The following is an 18195-nucleotide window of genomic DNA, read 5'->3' as shown; positions in this document are numbered from 1 at the left end:
TCATCCTTTCAAAGAACGCACACGGAGCGGCGGACTGTGTGACAGCTCCTTAGCCTCCTTCTAACGCAGCTCCTGGGCCCAGGGAGATTGTTGCAGTGAGTGTACTATGTGTGGCGGCGTCCCCACGAAAAAGGCGAGCTAAAGCGTCGAGGCTTTAGCGGAGCAGCTACCATCACCTGCTGCTGTTTCTGCTGCTGCATGTGGCTAGGGGGATGCTGCGATAGCCAGAGCGAATCAGGACGCGTCGTTGTATGCGGCTGCTGGTGCTCGGCCTTCTCCGCCGAAGGCAGGAGATGCATGTAAGGCGGGTGCTGCATCGCTGCAAGAGCGACATCACACGTCGCGGCTTCTGCTAGGGCTGCTGAGGGGTTGCAGCAGCTTGCAGTTCGCTGCAGATGAACTTCTCTTACCGGTGGCGGGAGCAGCCATTGACTGCTCGGCGAGAAAAGGCCATTGTCACCCCCGGGAGCTCCTGCTCCTCCTCCTGCCGCAGTCGCTTTGTCAGTTGCACATTCTCCCGCAGGAGAACCCCTGGCTAAGCCACCCTCTGTGGAGTGCCTCCTCCGAAAAATGCCCCTTAGGGAAAATCTTTTTCCGCTGCTGCTGGTGTTGCTGGTGCTGCTGCGGCTGCGCTGCAGCGTTGCAGCGCCTTGCGTCCCCTGCTGCTGACTGGCCAGGGAAGAAGAATGCCTGAGCGTCTGACCGCTTGCAGCGAATGCAGTTTCGGCTGCAGCAGCGCGGAAAGGAGCATCAGCAGTAAACGCCGCGACAGGCACGGGCTGCAGAAGCTGCTGCCTCGGAGTCGATGCAGCAGGGCATCTCCATGGCTGAAAAGGCAGAACCTCCAGATGGTGCTCCTGCTGCAGCTCCTGCCACAGGTGCTGCAGCTGCTGCTGCTCCTGTTGCCAGGAGGTAAAACTTGGGACTAATGCAGTCGTTTCGTCGTCTGCGAAAGTCGCCACATCAATTACCTGTCGGTGACGCTGCTCCTGCCGCTGCTGCCGGAGTAGCTGCTGCTCCTCTGTGTGCTCCTGACATTGCGGGTGCTGCTGGCTGCTGCTTCTTCGACGGCCACTTACAGCCGCAAGAAAACGAAGCCCCCATCGCGCCGCACGCCCTCGCACTGACTGTTCGCGCGCAGACTCCCAGCGTGCATGCTGCTGCTGCTGCTGAGACGGCGAAAATGCAGGCGCGGGAGGCTCCACCCCCACTAAATGGGCAGGCGCTGCTGCTTCTGCTGCTGCAGAAAGTGTCACTTCCACAGCGCTCTCCTGCAGTTCTTGAGGCTGGAAGTCGTGCCCAGCAACGGGTTCAGCTGCAGATGGTGCCATTACTGCTGCAGGAGGAGCTGCCTCAAGACTCTGTTCCCTCGAGAAGGAGTCGGTAGGAAACACGCGCGAAGATTTGATCACAGGGGCATAGGAACGCCAGCGGCGATCTCTTTCTCGCTGCTGTTGCTGAGCAGCAGCAGCAGCAACAGACAGTTGCTCAAGCGCCCGTCCCACTTCTCGGCTACCTCTGGGGGAGAGCAGCGTCGTGGAGCATTGCTGCTGCAGCACGCGGAAGCCGTCTGCGAGTCTCTGTTGCCGCTCTGCCTCCGGCGAGGCAGCAGCTGCAGCTGCAGCTGCCGCTGCAGCGGCTCCTCCCCTGGAGTCTGAGCCTGTTGTAATCAGTGTGGCCGATCGCCATGCAGATTTTTCTGTGAATGGTGCCGGTGCCAGTCCTGCTGCTCCTTGTTCTCTTGCCAGGGAAGTCACTGCCATCCCCCCTGCGGCTGCTTGTGCTGCAGCTGCTGCTGCTGCTGCATGCCCTTCCTGAGGCATCCAGCCACCCCCTTCGGGAGCGCTCTGCACGAAACCAGACTGAGGCACCTCCCCCTCGGAGAGCCGCCTGCACGCGCGGTCTGCGGGGGGGGCAGTTGCTGCAGCGACAGTCGTGTTGCAGTCAAAAGCAGCAGCAGCTCCAGAGGCTGCATCCGATGTTGCTGTTGCCGTGGTAAGCGCCCACATGTCGGCTGCGCTGCCCTCAAGAGACGAACAAGGCGGCTCCACTAGGCCCTTCTTAGCGGGTGCCTCTGCAAGACTTGCAGCAAAGAATAGTTGCTGCTGTCTTTGCTGCAAGTCTTGCTGCAGCAGCAGAGGCTGCTGCCAATCCGCCTGTGTCGTACGCTGGTTCTGCAATTCCTCGGTGTGGGGGCAGACGACTTCGGAACTGCCGGTGAAGAGAGGTACACTTTTTGACGCCGCGTCAGAAAAGTAGCGACTGCGCTGCTGCTCCTGCTGCCTTCTCCACTCCCCGAGGCGCTGCTGCAGCAGCGACTGGCGGTGCTGCTCTTTCGGCTCCCAAGTCAGCGAAGCAGAGGACTGCTGTCTGAACGTTCGCTTTTGCTGCTCCACAGGCAGCGCGAATCGAGGCGTTGCTGCCAAACTGTGACAGGGCCCAGTTACGGGTGCCTCACTGAAGACAGCCGCTCGTGGCGGTGCAGCAGCAGCAGCAGCAGCTGCATCTGCAGCTGCAGCAGCAGCAGCAGCTGCAGCAGCACAAGCAGCATCTGCTGCAGCTACAGGGGGACCGTAGCCAATGGTGCTGCCGCTGATGCATGGAGGGGGCAGGAGACAGAAGCCATCGAAGTTGAGCGGCAGTCGTGGAGGTGTCTTGGGAATCTCGGAGGCTTCGAGTTTTGGCAGTGCCGTTGGCGGTGTGACAGTCTCTTTTTTCTGCTGCAGCTGCAGTTCGTCATCACAAAGCGCCGCTTCTGCCTCCCGGACTGGGTGCTCCTCCTGCTGTTGGATCTCTCCGAACTGCTCCTGACGCTCCTGTTGCGAATCGACTGCTCTCTCTTGCATGCGCTTCGCCTCTCCGAGCTGCTCCGCCTGCCTCCGCGCGGTTCGCTCGCTGTGCACACAAGCGTCCTTAAGCCCTCCTGACCTCCCTATGAGGCTTCGAACTTTCTGAACAAGCGGCAGCACCCTTTCCTCATCCCCTCCAATGGCAGCCAGCAGCACATCCGCAGCAGCAGTAAGGCCGACAAGGTTTGACAGAAGTTGCAATCGTTGCTTAGCCTCCAAGCTGCGGCTTTCGAATGCGCAAGATGCGCCTCCCCATGACTGGCAACGGCGCACTTCGATCGAGGCAGCTCCCCCTAAGGATCCTTCTCCTCCTACGGAGATAGTGGCTGCTGATTTCTTGACTAGTGTTTCCGCCGTGGGTTGAGCTACAAGAGCTGCTGTCAGTGAGTGCGAAGAGGACTCGGGTGTCTCTGTTGCTAGTGTTGTTGTTGCTGGTGTTTTTGCTGCTGTTGCTGGTATTTTTGCTGCTGTTGCTGGTGTTTTCGCTGCTGTTTCTGGCGTTTTTGCTGCTGTTTCTGGTGTTTTTGCTGCTGTTTCTGGTGTTTTTGCTGCTGTTTCTGGTGTTTTTGCTACTGCTGTTGCTGCAGCAGCTTTGGGGGAAATGAGGCGCTGTGAGGGCTGAGAAGGCGCAGTAATTCTGTTGCTCCCGCTCTGGCTGCCGCGCTGCATGCGACCCCTCACTTGGTGCGCAGCGGCAACTGCAGGCGTTGAAAATTCCTGCTTGAGCTGGGTACTGGCGCTGCCTTCTGTCGTGTGTCTTGCTGGCTCAAATGCAATGGTGCATACCTCTCTGCGGTGATGGTTCTGTGAGCGGTGATCCCGCAGCTGCGGGTGCAGCTCGCGCGACGAGTGGTGTATATACACCTTCTCCGGAGCGCTCACCGCAGCGAAGCAGTCTTGTGGCGATGACTGTTGCTTTGCGTGGATCTCAGTCTCAGCATCTGCAGGAAAAACAGAGGCAAGCGCTCCTGCGCCGGTCCGCTGTTGGTGCTGCTGCTGCCTCTGCTGCAGTTTCGTGTCTAGCTTTGCAAGGCCGGATACCAAGGAAGCGGAGTTTCGCTGAAACAATGAAGATGGTGATGGTGGTGGTAATGCTGCTGCTGCTCCTGCTGCTGCGATTTGTGGCAGCCGCGGCACGAGCAGCAGTGTAGGCAGGGCAGTGCTGTCTTCCGCGGCTGCTGCAGCTGCTGCGCTTGCTGCTAGTGGGCTTCGCAGCCAGTTGCTGGTTGCGCTTTGCTGCTGCAGCTGTTGACACTTCTTGAGAGCTGCTGATGCTGCTGCTGGAGCTGCTCGGGGGTGATGATAGCTCCGCCTAGACTCCGCATCTGCAGCCGCAACTGCTGCGGCTGCAGCCGCAACTGCTGCGGCTGGACTCTGAGGATGCTGCTGTTGCTGCTGCTGCTGCTGCTGTTGCTGCTGTTGTTGTTGCTGCTGTTGTTGCTGCTGTTGCTGCTGTTGTTGCTGCTGTTGCAGGGGTATGCCGCTGTCTCCAGCGTCGAAATGCCCCGCTGCTGCTGCTGCCGCTGCCGCTGCTACGGGTGCCTTTGCTGCTGCTGCTGCTCCTTCTAAAGAAGCTGCTGGAGGAGTGTGAGGAGCCGTTGCCTTTCCACCCTTTCGGCCGTCCTCACGCCTCGGCGTTTGACTTCCCAATGCTCGAATGTGCTCTGCAGCGGCAGAGACTGCTGCTGCTGCTGCTGCTGCTGCTGCTGCTGCACCGACGTGGGCTTCTGAAGGAGTAGACAAACGTTCACGGAGAAATGCAGGTTTCCAAGATTCAGAAGGGTGCCCAGCAATATTACACGAAACAGCGTCTGCTCTGTTTTCGCCGTGCTGTCGCTTGCCCTCGCGTTCCAGACGAGCGGCATGCGACCCCTGAGTCAGCGGCAAAGCCTTGATCTCCAGCGTCTCGAATTTTCTCGGGAGTGTCTGACGCATTTGCGCCGAAGGGAAGAGATGCGTCTGCTGCGGAGCAGCGGCTTCAGCAGCTGCCAATGCTAGCCATTGGCTCCCTTCCTTCTCTGTGCGCGTTGCTGCCTCTTCTTCTGCTGCTGCTGCTACTGCAGCGACTGCTGCTACAGCAGCGCCGTCTGCCATGGCAGCGGCTGCGCTGTCTGCAGCTTCTCTGAGCTCTCGCAGCAGCGACATCTCCTGCACTCGTTCCTCCCGCTGAGTCTCATCAGACAAAGGCCCTTCCAAGCCGCTAGCTCCTGCGAGTTTCGCCTGTTTGGGAGTCAGGAGCTGTGAGGCAGCAGCGTGCGGGTTGTTGGTGTGGGCGTGAGTGTAACTGCAGCGGCTGACGCTGCTGTTGCTGCTGCTGCTCAAGGACGAGATAGACGTCTGAGATCCTCCTAAACATTCCAGCAATCCCTTGGCGGAAGAGGAAGACAAAAGCTCCTTCTCCCGCAAAGGGACAGGCAGCTGCATGCTTGATCGAGCAGGGGAGGGGGAGGGAGGAGGCGGCTGTTGGGGGGATGCAGCTGCGCGGCGCGCATCTCGCAGAGGCTTCAGCAGTCTCTCCCTCAAAGAACGAAGCTCTTCTTGCAGCGATGTCAGCTGGCTCCCCCCTGTGCCTGCAGCTTCAGCCGTTGCCGCTGGCGGTGTTGCGGTAGACTCTTTAGCTCCCTCGGGTGTCTTTAGACTCTCATAGTAGTGGATGGGCATGTGCTGCTGCTGCTTTTTTGCTTTTGTCTGCGAAAAAAGGCTTCCTGAAGCATCGCCACTTGTGCTGCTCAGCGGCGTCGATTGCTGCTCGTGGTGCTGCCTGTGCAGTTGCTGCAGCAGCTGCTCCCGACGATGTCGCCTACGACTCTTTTGCCGCGCTTCTGCGGTGTGCAGCTTGCTAGGCAGCAACGAATGCTGCTGCTGCAGCTCAGAGTCTTGAGACTGACGCTGACACGTCTCTGAATGCGAGCATGCAGCTGCGTGTTTCCTGAGGCTGCGAGGAAAAGGGCCCTGTCGCTCTGCGTCGTCCCCTGCTGCTTCCGACAGCCGTGGAGAAAGCAGCACGTCAGAGAGGCGAGAAGGACGGCTGCCGCCGCTGCTGCTGCTGCTGCTGCCTCCCATGTCAAAACCGCTGCTACGCTGACTACCCAAAGCCTTGGAAAAAGCATGCGCTTCGTGGCTGCTTCGCCTTGCACCAGCAGCAGCAGCAGGTGTTTCCCGGTACGACGGCGAGGGAGACGCTGCTCTCTGTGCCGAGGCGCCCATGCTGTATTGATCGGTAGCTGCAACAGGTGGTGCAGCTCTTCGCTCGCTGCTGCTGTTCGTCGAGCCGTCGAGAAGGCAGCCTTTCTGCGCCTCTGGGGAGTCGCGCTGGAGCAGCAGCTTCTCTTCTAAGGCGCGCAAGCGACGCAGCAAGCTTGTTGGGCGATCGATGCTACACAAGGAGGGGTGTTCTCCCGCAGCAGCGGCAGAGGAAGCGTCGCCGCGAAGGCTTTTCCGAGAGGCGCAGTGTGCGCTCATCGAAGACAGTGGAGGATCCTCATCCGTTCGCCGCTGGTTCTTGTCTTTGCCAAGTCGGGGAGTCCTCTGGTGGCCGTCTTGGCTCGCACTGCTCTTGCTGCTGCTGCTGCTGCTGCTGCTGCATCCCCGACAGCCTTTTGCGTTGCTGCTGCCGCGATGCGTGCTGCAGCAGCGGCTGCGCCGGGGTGCTGCTTGTGTAGGCGCATGCACACTGGTGTTCTTCCGGCGGCTGCTGTTGCTGCCGTGCAACGGAGAGGGGGGAGACGACTCTGGGAGGCCCTTAGTGCGAGTTTGCACGCCTAAAGCATCAAATAGGGGCCCCTGATTTCGGGCGTAGGCGCCGCAGTGGCCTCTGCAAGTTGCTGCCATCGGCTGCAGCGCCACCCTCGCTGGCTGGCTCTTGCTGAAGCGTCAAGATCTGGCCATTCGCCGAAGCCCTCCGCTCGTTCGGGTGTATCTACAGCCTGCTGCGGCTGCTGGCGATGGTGCAACTGCGACAAGCGGACGCGATGTCGGGCCTCGTCTGGCACCCCTCTCGCGGGTGCTCCCTGCCCACCGCGGGTGTCGTGCAGCACCTGTTTTGCAGCGGCAGCAGCTGCCGCTGCCAGAGGAAATGGGAGCAAGAGAGGGGGAGAAAGCGAAGAGGGAGGCTTTTGGAGGCCCTATGTGCGTGCCTAGTCTTCGCAGCAACACGCTGCCGCAGTAGCAGTGTGGCAGCAGTGGTCTAGTAAAAGCAACTGGAGGATCGGCGCGGCGACAAAGCCCTTGCTTGAGAAGCGCTAAAGAGGACGCACCAACTGGGCGTAAAAATTCATTACTAAACAGAAGCAAAACAAGAACAGATGCAACATGCAGCAGCATTAGCATTAGCAGCAGTGGCTCTCTCTAGCAACGGAGGCGGTCGGCAGCAGGTCTCTCTGTCCCTATGTTTGCATAGGATCGTGCGGTGGCTCCTAGCCACCCAATACCCTTTGTTCTCCAAGAATTAGGGTTCCCAACTGCGTCTAATAATTATTTTTAGCAGGAGAACCGCAAGACACTCCGGTTTCTGACGTTTGCGTGGACCAAAATGCAAGGTGGTAAGCCGTTGTCGCGTTGATGCCCTGGCTATATGTGTTGTTAGTGGAGAGCGATCAGTTGGGCACTTGTTTGGTTCTTTCCCAGACAGAAACCCAAGAAGGCCAATGCATCCTCCCTCTGAAAGTGATAAGATTATTTCCTTTACATCACACTGGGGCACTTTCCTGCAGCGTAGGCGGCGGGTTGCTTAAGAGGTGGCCTGACGAACAGGCGCAAGAATACAGATGACGAAAGAGCTGTGGATATTTGGATGGCTGCAAGGCATTTTCCGCCTTTCCGTGTCTCAAATTTAAATCAAGCCAGTAAGAATGGCGCGCAGCCTCGCAGTGCTGAGTACAGATTTGCTCCTTTTTCAGAATGCCCCAATTCCCATGGTGGGTCCACAGGTTTGCATATAGGGGCGCTGTGTTGTAAATCTAGGCGTGTCTCGCATTCTTTGTAAATTGGAATGCATTGGGAACACCGATCCTTGCCAGTTTCAACTGAGTTTCCTAGGTAGACCACAATATTTATTGGCAAATGGGCTAGACTTCTTTTCTTCTCATGCTGTGCATATTGCATTGCCAATCTTCTAAACTATACTATTGCTCTGTGTATGGAAAGATGGTGGCTTAGAAACCGATCTTTCTTCTTAGGCAGCTTGTTGAGCTTTGCTTGCTCCGCATACATCCAGACGCCACCCGTTTCAAGTTCAACCTAACTGACCTAACGCCATGACCACCGCCTTTCGCAATCACATGCTTGTGCCTGTTGGTACTGGCATGGTGATGCATTTACCCGAAACGCGTACTTTTCCTTGAGCGTGTGGATCTTTGTCCACCGCCCCTGCCCCTCTCAAGCGCCCACATCAAACAAACCCTCCTCTTCCACAAGCCTCTACGATCTGCAGGGTCTCGGCAGGTTAAGGATAATCCAAAATTTCGACCTATCGATGCAATATACCTCTTTCTACTCCTGAATCCTTTTGTATAGCGGGGATTCCCCTGTTGACAAGCTCACGTATAGCCCAAGAATGAATGCAGTCAAGGATTTATTAAGCTAACACACAGGAAACTTGACCTGCTCCTCGGCGGGAGCGTAAAAAAACGAATAACTAAAGGAGACGGTGAGAAGAGGGCATTCATATTGTTGTAGAAAGGCATCCTGCCATACTGCCGCCAACTAGGATAAGGCGTGAACAAATTCTTGCTTTCTTCAAAAGCTCCTACATTAGCTCTTAAGCCCACACCACGTTTAAGCAGATACAATCCAATGGATGGCCAGTTCCATCTTGGGGGCGGTTTAGGTCGTCACTTTCTATGTAACCACATGAAGGTAAAAAATGCTGAACAAGTGCAATAGTAGCATTTTCGCCGTCATAATCCTTGTGCTTCAACATCTTCTGCATAGGAGTTTCCTGAAACTTTGGGCTTGGGCATAGCTTTAGGTTCGAGAAAGTGTAGCAGGGGGCGCCTGCGAGTGTAACAAGTTCATTAAGCGTAAGCGCTTCGCGGCCGTGCAAAGTGGCCTGTTTAGCGGCCAATCTGTCAGCTTTCAGTGATCAACGTACCACGTAAAGAAAAAACAAAGCAGCAATTAAAGGCACGAGGTGGCAGACTGTATAGTGCAGCCTCACCTGTACACGAATGGGCTTCATGAACACTCCGCGAACTACTAGCATGAGTTGAATGCTTTGGCAGCAGAGGCGTCCGGAGCAAGATATTCGGGAAAGCCTGCTTGTTTGGGGTGACATCTATGAAATTATTCTGAGTTACTTGATCCCCCTTTGGGTGAAGCCGCCCTGCTTTTCTATAGTTGCAAAGGCTGGCCTTTTGCGTTCGCCTGTGGGCTCCTCTTCTGGTCTGTTGCCCACCTAACGCGGCGACACCCTGCGCGCCCTGGTAGGTGCCCTCCAGCATTCTCAGGAACAGTTTTCAGCAAGCGCTGCAAAGCCATCAACTAAGTCCGTCAGTCTTGGCTCGTCAGCACAGCTTTCTAGAATCTCTCTAGGCTGTAAATTTGTATAGATTTTAGGTAGGCAAAGCTCTGGGCGAAACTAATAGGATGTCAAATCTCTGTCATTCGGAATTCCGGCTGGCGTTCTTCGAAGTATGCTGCCCATAAACTTCTATTAAGAACTGTTCTAGCATATGGGTGGACAGTACTATGTTACACCTTTTGTCCTTGTAGAACAGCCGTGCCAGGTAGTCCCTTCTTGAACGCCGTTAGTGCTGTAGCGCATTCTTCAATGTGTCTTATTCTCTTTAGAACATCGGTGGTGAGATAGGCAAATCTGGGTTTTTGCAGTACGCATCTTCATATAGCACCTCTAGCAGTATGCGTGGATGAGGGGCACCATCCAGCTATGGGTAGGGATGTTTCGGAACACTGCATGCGATGATACATGAACTCTTACGAGCAGGGACACAAGCCACTTGTTCCACCGTTTCATATCTTCTTCGTGCAGTGACCTCCTGGATGCGGGGCCCACGAGTGCATGCAGGGAGTAGAATCTTGGCTTGCAGAGGAGCTGTACCATCAAGTCCGAACCTCTGTGCTACTGCAAGCATCCGAACGACTGAGTTTCTTTTCAAGAGGGTGGAAGTCAACGCCTTACACATGCACTTCGAGGAAGCGCGCAGATAAGTCAAAGGCACAACAAGGAAGCTCAACCGGGGAGATGATTCGAGTAGCCTCGCAGTCGCTGCACATAAAACGCACCTTCGATTACTGCAGCGTCTGAAAGTCTAAAGAATGGACCTCATTGGCTGGCAAGCACCTAGCTTCGACACAAAAAACAGCTAGGATCTGCGCTGATAATTATAGCGGAAAAAAGCTTCCAGTAGCCATATGCTGTGGCAGAGCAAAACTCGGTAGGAAATCGAAAGGCCTATTGGGAGCATCGACTGCCTTCGATATAAAACCGCGTGCCTTCTTACCAGTACATGCGAACCACTCAAGGGAGTCGCAGACGAATAGGATAAGTTCAAGGCGCTGGCAAGCTTTTCTGGTCAGGCCGGCGGTAGATCAAGGCTGGCTAGGCGGGCGACACCCGCCAGGTGCCCCTGTATGGGGCCAGGGGTCTTCATAGCCACAGTGAGAAGAATGCAAATTTAGTAGCAAGGGGAAGTGCGAATACAATCGTGTCAGATCCTGAGCCCCTATGCTGTAAAAAAATGCCGACTTTAGCGTCACCGTTTGGCCAGAGGCCGAGCTAGAGAGTGTTGGCTGGTGTAGTAGAACAAGGGCCCAGCCATACGTGGGCCCTCTTTCTACTACACCAGCTGAACTTTATTCAGGATTCGTACATGCTCTCTAGCTGGTTAGGCTTGTCTTGTACATTTAAATTGCAGAGTAGTGTTAGAGCGCTACAACACGACTCAATAGTGTGTGCATTTGCGCCAGATGCTTTGCGGAGATAGCTGCGAAGGCGGAGGTGCTGAGAGTGTGCATGCTCCTGCGCGCACATAGCTGTCCTTCTTTCCCCCTATGGAAACTCTCAAGGGCGCACACGCGCAGGGGAAGGGGAAATCTTTGCTATGGAAACACCAGCCTTCTAGCTATCGTGAATAAGACCAGGATGGATGGCTCTCCCGGAAAGACCTTAGGTTGAGCCTTTTAGCCGGAATATGCCAGGCACGCAGGGAGTGGCTGCTGGAGTGCGTTTCGAGGGCACGCATTGGTGGAGAGCTACACTGAAAGGGTGTTGGGGCGTAAGGTGTTTAGCACTGTGATATCGAGGACGCTTTTAAGGCACAGCGACTTCCTTATGTCGCTTGCCTACCAAAAAAAAGAGCCGGTGGGTAGCCCTGATGGCCTTGCGGTGACAAGGGCCTCCTAGTGAAGAGGCAGTGGATTTTAGGTGGCATCTGGAGGGTTGCAGCAGTGGCGTTTCTGGTGTGCTGGTTCCTTTTGTTTTGCCGTCCGTGAGGAAAGCAGCATGCATTGGCGGGTTTCGAATAATCAGATAAGTCGATGCAAGTGCAGGCGACTAGGTAACTTGAAACCTCCTTAATGGGAGTATGCCCAAGTGCTCCCATTTAGGCCTCGACAGGGAAGGAGGCCGTACCGTCTCCTGTGTGGGCACGAAGGCGTGCATGGAAGGCATTGCTCGGGATGTGCGCGACTGCAAGCATCCACCCCAAGCCAGTGTCTCGAACCCCCTGCTGTCCTAGCCATTCATTTTTTCCATCATCATTTAGGGTCTCCTGAAAACTCAGACCCTAACGAGCTGCCTTCCTCTTGTCAGTACACGTCTTCGCGTCACGCAACTTTGCGTTGGCTTGGGCATCGCACAGCTACAAACCTTCGTAAAGGCCTACTCAATTGCCCTGGAATACACTACTGCCTAGCTAAAGACGAAAAAAGCGTGGCAGTACAAAACTCAGTGCACGTGAGAGCACAGCAATTTGTGGTGGCGGCAGCGCTTCTAGCACCCTGCTTTGCTGAATGGAATTTTTCGCTTGTGCCTGTACGCGTAAGGTCGTATGCGGAGCTTTTCCTACAGGGAATCTTCATGAAGGCATCAGCCCTCAGAAGATCGCTTGTGGAGCTTTTCCTACAGAAAATCTTCATGAAGGCATCAGCCCTTAGAAGATCGCATGCGGAGCTTTTCCTACAGGGAATCTTCATGAAGGCATCAGCCCTTAGAAGGTCGTATGCGGAGCTTTTCCTACAGGGAATCTTCATGAAGGCATCAGCCCGTAGAAGATCGCATGCGGAGCACTTCCTACAGGGAATCTTCATGAAGGCATACGCCCTTAGAAGCCTGCAGGTCCCAATTGAGTAGTTGCCTGGCAAGAATTGTGTCTAAGAATGCCATTATACCGCCTTCAGAAGCGAAGCCACCCCCATCGGAGCTTCGATTCGAGGGCCCCCTCCCTGCCCCCTCCCCGGCTGATACCGCTGTCTGATTTCCCCACACTTGCCGACAGACCATTGACCAACCGCGTTAGCCCCACTTGCTCCCGTTCCATTTGCGTAATTGTCTCACCTTTTCTTGGCGTATAGGGGCTAGGGCCTCGCAGCAGCTGCATTTTGTTGCAGCTCAACAGCCACCGGGGGCCCTTTTAGGGGCCCCTAGGGAGGAATGGGCATACGTCGCATCCGGTACTGCGTCATTAAAGGCCCTCTGGAGCTTTTGCCTGCTACTTTCTGCTTTATACCGCAGTGTTCCTCTCGAAGTTAGCTCTGAGCACGCGCAGAGGTCAGGCATCGCGCAAGGCTCTTTTTGTGGTGTCGGCGGAGAGGATTCTAGCTCTTTCCACAGCGCGTTGTTGAGTGTTCAGGAAAGCCTAGCAAATCTGCTGCTGTGAAGTCTTCTCAGGGTTCTTTTTCAAAGTAGCAGCTGCTCACGGCGACAAGGCTTCTTCTCGCCACTCTTTGAAAGAGGCCGTTATATCGAGGCACATGGGCCTAAAGGGCGGCAGAAGCTTTTGGGGGCCTGCTACAGCTACCTCTGCTGCACTTAAAGGCGGATCTTTTAGATGAACTCACGGAGGGACTCTTCCACGGGAGGTGGTCATGGGAGAAGGTTCGGCAGGAGGAGGCGGAGCCGCAGCAGGCACTGCAGCAGCAGGCGCTGCTCCTCTCGCGGAGATTTCTGAAGCCGTAGAGCTGATGGGAGCGGAGGCGTATGTACTGGTAAATCAAGAACAGCTTGCGAAGCAGCGAGCCGCCAACCGCAACATCAGATCCTTGCTGGGGGCCAGGCGAGGACAAGATGTGGCCGCCGTCAAGGAGCCTGCGGTTGCCTTGAGTATTCAAGTTTCAGCCGAACTTGCGGGAGCAGCGGCAGCTGCCGCTGGCTCTGTGAACAAGCGCAGATCGGAGGCTGCTGGTGCAGCAGAGGCAACAGTGCGAGACGAGAGGGAAGGGCGGCCTGCCCCTCTGCCTGAGTACGCAGCGCTGCCGGATCTTCCCGAGGATGAGCCTTCACGCAGCGATAGGCCCCTGCGACTGTGGCAACATCAGCAGCACCAGCAACTGCTTTGGCTTCAACAGCGCCGCATGCAGTTCCACGAACGGGAGCATAAGCCGCGGCATCCAGGCTGCAGATCTAGTGACGGAGGAGGGGACTCGCCAGTACGCCGCCCGCAGCCGGCTACTGCGAATATAGAGGAGGCGGAGGCAGCATTGGGGGGGGCATCTGCATCACTCGCGGGGGTGAAAATCGCCGCAGCAGGAGCAGCGGCAGCTGCAGCGGGTGCAGACTTTTTCGGGAGATTGCACGCCGAATGTATCGCGCTGCTCGGTCTTCTGACGCCTAGCGAAGAAGAAGAAGCGCGCAAACGGGAGGTAAGGGCCGATTCGCGCTCGTTTCTCGTCTTATCGGCGCCTGTCATCTGGCCAGAAAAGCTCTTGAGACCTTTCAAGTTCTAGCTCGGATTCTTGAAAAGCCTCGAGGGCCTGTCAGCACCTGCAATCCGCGAAGTGTCTTGTCCCCTCTGCCTCCCGTGATGTTTCTTTCTAGTGCTTCTTCTGTGGATGGTTCCCCATTCGCATTTAGTGCGTTGTGAAAGGCCGCGTAGCCCACGAGCTTCGAGCCAGGGGTTCGTGCGGCTCGTGCGTACAGCCGCTTGCAGACAGAAGACTATTTTAAGCTCTCCCCTCCTCGCCACGCCACCTCCCCCCTCCTCCCTTCCGTTTTGCGGTGTCTAAAAAGCCGGTGCCAGAGAAGTGGCCTGCTTGATTTGTAGTTCTCTCTTCTTGCTTGCTTGCTCGGGCGATGTGCTGCTGCGCTGTCTAGGCTGCCGGACGCGTGCGCGCGGCGTGTTCCCTCCTGTTTCAAGGCTGCTCAGTTGAGGTGTTTGGTTCTTCCTTTACCTCCTTAGACCTTCCCGGGAGCGATCTTGATCTGTGCGTGTTCGCGCATACTACCCCTCCTCAGCTGAGTTACTATGCATGCAGCCAGTGCCGCTGCTGCATCAACAGCGGTAGCGGCAGTGCAGATGGCGGCTCAGGCCGCAGCATCTCCGAGACTGCTCCCGGGAGCAGTGCGAGGATTAGCACCCCATGTAGACGCGAGGCGAGGGGATCCATCAGGTGCTGTTGCTTTCGTTCGAGTGTCTACACTCCGAAGAAAAACGGCCTCTGCAGCAGCAATTGCCGCCATGGGGGCCCAGAAGGGTTTAAGGAACTGATGCGGACCGCGGCAGCTGAAACAGGCGACACAGAAAACGCTTACGTTCGTGAACAGCGAATTAAGAACATACGGGTGAGCCAGGACTGTTGCTCCGCTGGCTGCGATGGCGATTCAGCCCCCTTGCGCTGCGGTGTCGCAGAGTGGGGCCCTTTTGCCTTGGGGGTTATGGCCATACGAGACTCGGGTTGAAAGCTCTTCTGGCCGTTGCACTGCCTGCTGCTGCTAGCGCCACTGCTGCGGTATGCGCACATGCATGTATATATATGTATATGTATATATATATATATTTATTGTACATGCATGTGGATGCAGTTGCTCGTATGGTTTCTCCATAAGCTGAACAGCGCATCGGCAGAAGTAGCGCATGGAGGCACCCGTGGGGGGCATCTCCCTAGGAAAGGGTTAGGAGCGTTTGCTCTAGGCATCGAGCCAATCCTCCAGGCCCGCGTTCCCATCTGCAAATTCAGGGATGCGGCAACAGGCGTTGCGGTGGATCTCAGCTTTGACCAGCCTTCTGCCCTTCTAACATCCCTTTATGTTCGCTACAAGGTGCGGCGACAGCTGAGGGTTCTGGTCTGTGTCTTGTGGCAACAAATCTGGGGGCCCACGATTTTCGAGCACTCAAAGTAAGCTGGATGCACAAAACGGATGTGGGGGTGTCACGTTGTGGTTACTATGCAGCTCAACGAATTCGCAATGCTACGGCCCCTCCTACTCTTAAACAAACTGCTCCTTCGCCACTGGAGGCTTCATGAGCCATTCAAAGGCGGTGTCGGCTCGTACCTCCTATTCGTTATGGTGGGCTTTGGTGCCGTCTAAGCCTTGAGGTCTACATTTCAGGCCCTATGTTCTCAATGCTTTACATGGGTATTCGTTGTGAACAGCAACCCGGCATTGCAGCCCGATTAGCAGATGAATCTTCGTGTACATGTTCCCCTTCTTGTTGCCCTTTCATGACGGCCCAACGCTGCCCCTATTCAGCTGCTTCAAGCGGTTTAGACACGCTTTCTTCTGTCTCTTCTTGAAGGTCTACTTTCTGCCGAGGGGCCCGCCTTCGATGGCCTTCGCAGGAGCTGCGTTATAGCAACTCTTTCAACGCGTCTGTGCCTCTGGTGTTGCTCGGGGTGGCTGCGCAGTGTCTTCACTTCCTACAGAACAACCCTAACCTCCGAGACACGAAAGGGCACCGCCATTTGAATCTGGGCCATTTGCTGTTTCAATTTTTACAGTACTTTGGCTGTCAATTCAACTACGCAAGCAACACCATCAGGTGCATCCCCGTCTCCGTCCGCCCTGCTCCTATCCATGCTAGCCTTATTTTTTGATCTATTCCCAGCTTTTATAAATCCTTGTAAACTCTTGAGAATGGCGTTCTAGAATTTTGCAGAATAATATCCTGCGGTACTGGGCACAAAGTCGTGCGCCTTGCTTTTAAGAGAAGGCTTTATTCCAAAGAACTCTGGCTGCTGTACCTTGATTTCTTGTGCCTTTCGATTTTCCCCGCTTCCCTGCAGTGTTCGTGGCGATGGCAAGCTGACACGCAAAAGGGATATCATGCATAAGGGTCAGAACCGGTTGCGGCTTAGTGCGGAGAGTCCCTTGGTAGGCCTGCATAGCGAGAACTCGCTTCCATCAGAGTTTCTTTTGACGTCCTTTGAGCTATTCCGTAGCGTTGCATGCGCCCTCTTGGGTAATCAAACCAGACTCGCCCTGCCTCGCTAGGAAGCAAACACAGGCCGCCAGACGGGCAGAACGTGCCGTAGGGTCCCAGCGGCAGGCCCGCGTGTTCCTTTATGTGCCTTTGCAGGATACATCGAGGGATATTGGGTGCAACGCGTATAAGATAATGGAGATCCGTGGAGCGTGGCGCAAGGCTTATCTCGTGAGCATCTCTCTCGTCCTTGAGGTGGCGTCTGCCTCCAGCCGCACTGTCTGAGCAGTGTCCCTTCCTGCCTTGTCTTCATGTTGTGCGCCTGTGTATTCAATGCCGCGCATTGGCCTCCTGCAATCCGCTCATCTCCCTTGACGGCTCCTGTGAGGGAGCCTTGAGGCTGCGCCGCTACCTGTTGTTTTGTGGGGGCTTTCAGCGACTGGCTCAGCGACTCGTGTCGGAAGTGCGTCAGGCGGCCTCCAAAAACTGCCAAGAGGCCTCGGCAGAGACTGCTGCAGGTGACATGCCTCTCCTGTGCTCTGTGTTCGGTACACCTCCATGGCCTAAAGAGTTGATGAGTGCGTCTTTCGTCGAGAGCAGCAATAAGGGTGGCGCTGAGCCGATCGCCTCTCAAAGGCCAGGGGTATGGATAACTGAAGCGGTCAGAACGGAGACCGAAAGAGCAGTGCAGCACCTTCTCGACTCGTCTGAGCGCCTGCGGAGGGCTCTCCGGCTCCGCCTTCAACCGGGAAGATTCGACGAAATCGTCGACGACTCGGGAGAGGATGTGGTTTGCTGCACTCGCACCGGCAGCAGCAATGCCAGCTGCAACAAGGGGCACACAATCTTCAGCTCAGATAGCGATTCGTCGGGGGAATTGCAACGGTGGCCCTGGGCACGAAAGCAGCAGCCACAGCAATCGCGAAGAACGCCTGGAGGTGCTATTTCCAGTGCTCGCCAAAACCTGACCACGTCACCAAGCAGCAGTCCTCGGATAACCCCCATGAGAGCTTTGGCCGTACGTACTACACCCTGTGCTCAATCTGCAACACGAGCTGCGGGCAAAAGTGAGACTCGCAGCCAACCTCCCATCATAAGCGTGCTCGACACCAGTGATAGCGATTCGAGTGTCGTAGAACTGCCGCAACACAAGCTACGCGAGGCTAACCAACAAAGGCGGAAGAAGCGCAAACAACGTCAAGCAGAGGAGAGACGGAAACGGCACAAGGCAGAGAAAATGCACACCCCAAATACTCACCGTCGGTAGATACAACCCCTTTATGACGCTGGTCACATGTTCTCGCCCCGGTGCTCCTGCAGCATCAGGGTGCTGACATCGCTGCCGTCTCTATCTTGTTGCGGCTTTTCGTGCTTCGTGTACTCCGCGGCTGATGGTAACCAACATAGCCGCCACCCCCGGGTATTGAAAGATACCCAGTTCTGGGAAGGATAGCACGAAAAAGACAGGTTGTACTTTAGAGCCACTTTTGATCGAACAAACTTTTGTAAGACGCACTTAAGGCACGTCATTAGAAGAGCATGAAAATATCCGGTTTAAAGGGTCCGTCCGTCCGTCGCTTGCTCGCTGCGGATGACGGGGTGCAGGCGCATTCCTGCTGTGATATGCCTGGGCTCCTTAAGCTCACTATTTCTGTGGGATAAGTAGAGAGGGAACGCATGCGGAACCAAGTGTATAACTCGTTCACGGTTATTAGGAATGGGCTCCAAAGCAGATCTTAACACACAAAATTTCTGGTCGCTAGTTGCTGAGCCTGTTGTTCACTTCGTCTACAGCGCACAGGAAGGCCCATAATTATCCGCTGCTTCTTTTGCAGTATGCTCGAGCCTTCGGAGAATTTGTGCTGTTGAGATGCGCTCATCCAAGAATGCATGGGGTCCAGAAAACAGCACGAACAGCTTTCAGGGTGGCCGCCGCTACTGCACAAGTGAAAAGGAGACTACGGGTGCTATCCACACAGGTCACACCTTCTTCTGGCGCGTTGAGAACTAACTGCTCAGTTTAGCGGGAT

At 55.7% G+C, this 18195-nt stretch overlaps 2 protein-coding genes across 2 annotated transcripts; one reads left to right on the top strand and one right to left on the bottom strand.

Annotated features, from left to right (window-relative positions):
* Positions 1-115: 115 nt before the first annotated feature.
* On the bottom strand, positions 116-7952 carry LOC113146687 (the record flags this gene model as incomplete). The annotated part of the gene is given in 9 exon segments (XM_026334802.1): positions 116-620; positions 1080-1723; positions 1832-2082; positions 2149-3223; positions 3636-3745; positions 3874-4071; positions 5017-6392; positions 6394-6456; positions 7692-7952. Coding segments are annotated over 9 exon segments (4483 nt in total), but the record flags the coding sequence as incomplete, so codon positions are not given.
* A 4827-nt stretch (positions 7953-12779) lies between these two features.
* On the top strand, positions 12780-17432 carry LOC34622385. Its single transcript, XM_026334801.1, has 9 exons — positions 12780-12843; positions 12979-13667; positions 14119-14586; positions 14827-15063; positions 15196-15312; positions 15651-15784; positions 16029-16116; positions 16322-16396; positions 16602-17432. The coding sequence occupies exons 1-9, from the start codon at positions 12780-12782 to the stop codon at positions 17430-17432; spliced, it is 2703 nt and encodes a 900-aa protein (XP_026190586.1).
* The last annotated feature ends 763 nt before the right edge of the window (positions 17433-18195 follow it).

Source organism: Cyclospora cayetanensis, unplaced genomic scaffold, assembly GCF_002999335.1.
Source record: "Cyclospora cayetanensis isolate NF1_C8 unplaced genomic scaffold, CcayRef3 CcayRef3_contig_5, whole genome shotgun sequence".
Classification (NCBI taxonomy): Eukaryota; Apicomplexa; class Conoidasida; order Eucoccidiorida; family Eimeriidae; genus Cyclospora; species Cyclospora cayetanensis.
The sequence above is the reverse complement of the archived record's forward strand: the minus strand, read 5'-3'. Positions and strand labels throughout refer to the sequence as shown.

Coding starts and splice junctions, on each gene's coding strand:
- LOC34622385 (XM_026334801.1), top strand. CDS start 12,780: ATGGGCCTAAAGGGCGGCAGAAGCTTTTGGGGGCCTGCTACAGCTACC. Junction 12,844..12,978: donor TACCTCTGCTGCACTTAAAG/GCGGATCTTTTA, acceptor AGATTTCTGAAG/CCGTAGAGCTGATGGGAGCG. Junction 13,668..14,118: donor AAGAAGCGCGCAAACGGGAG/GTAAGGGCCGAT, acceptor TGCGCTGTCTAG/GCTGCCGGACGCGTGCGCGC.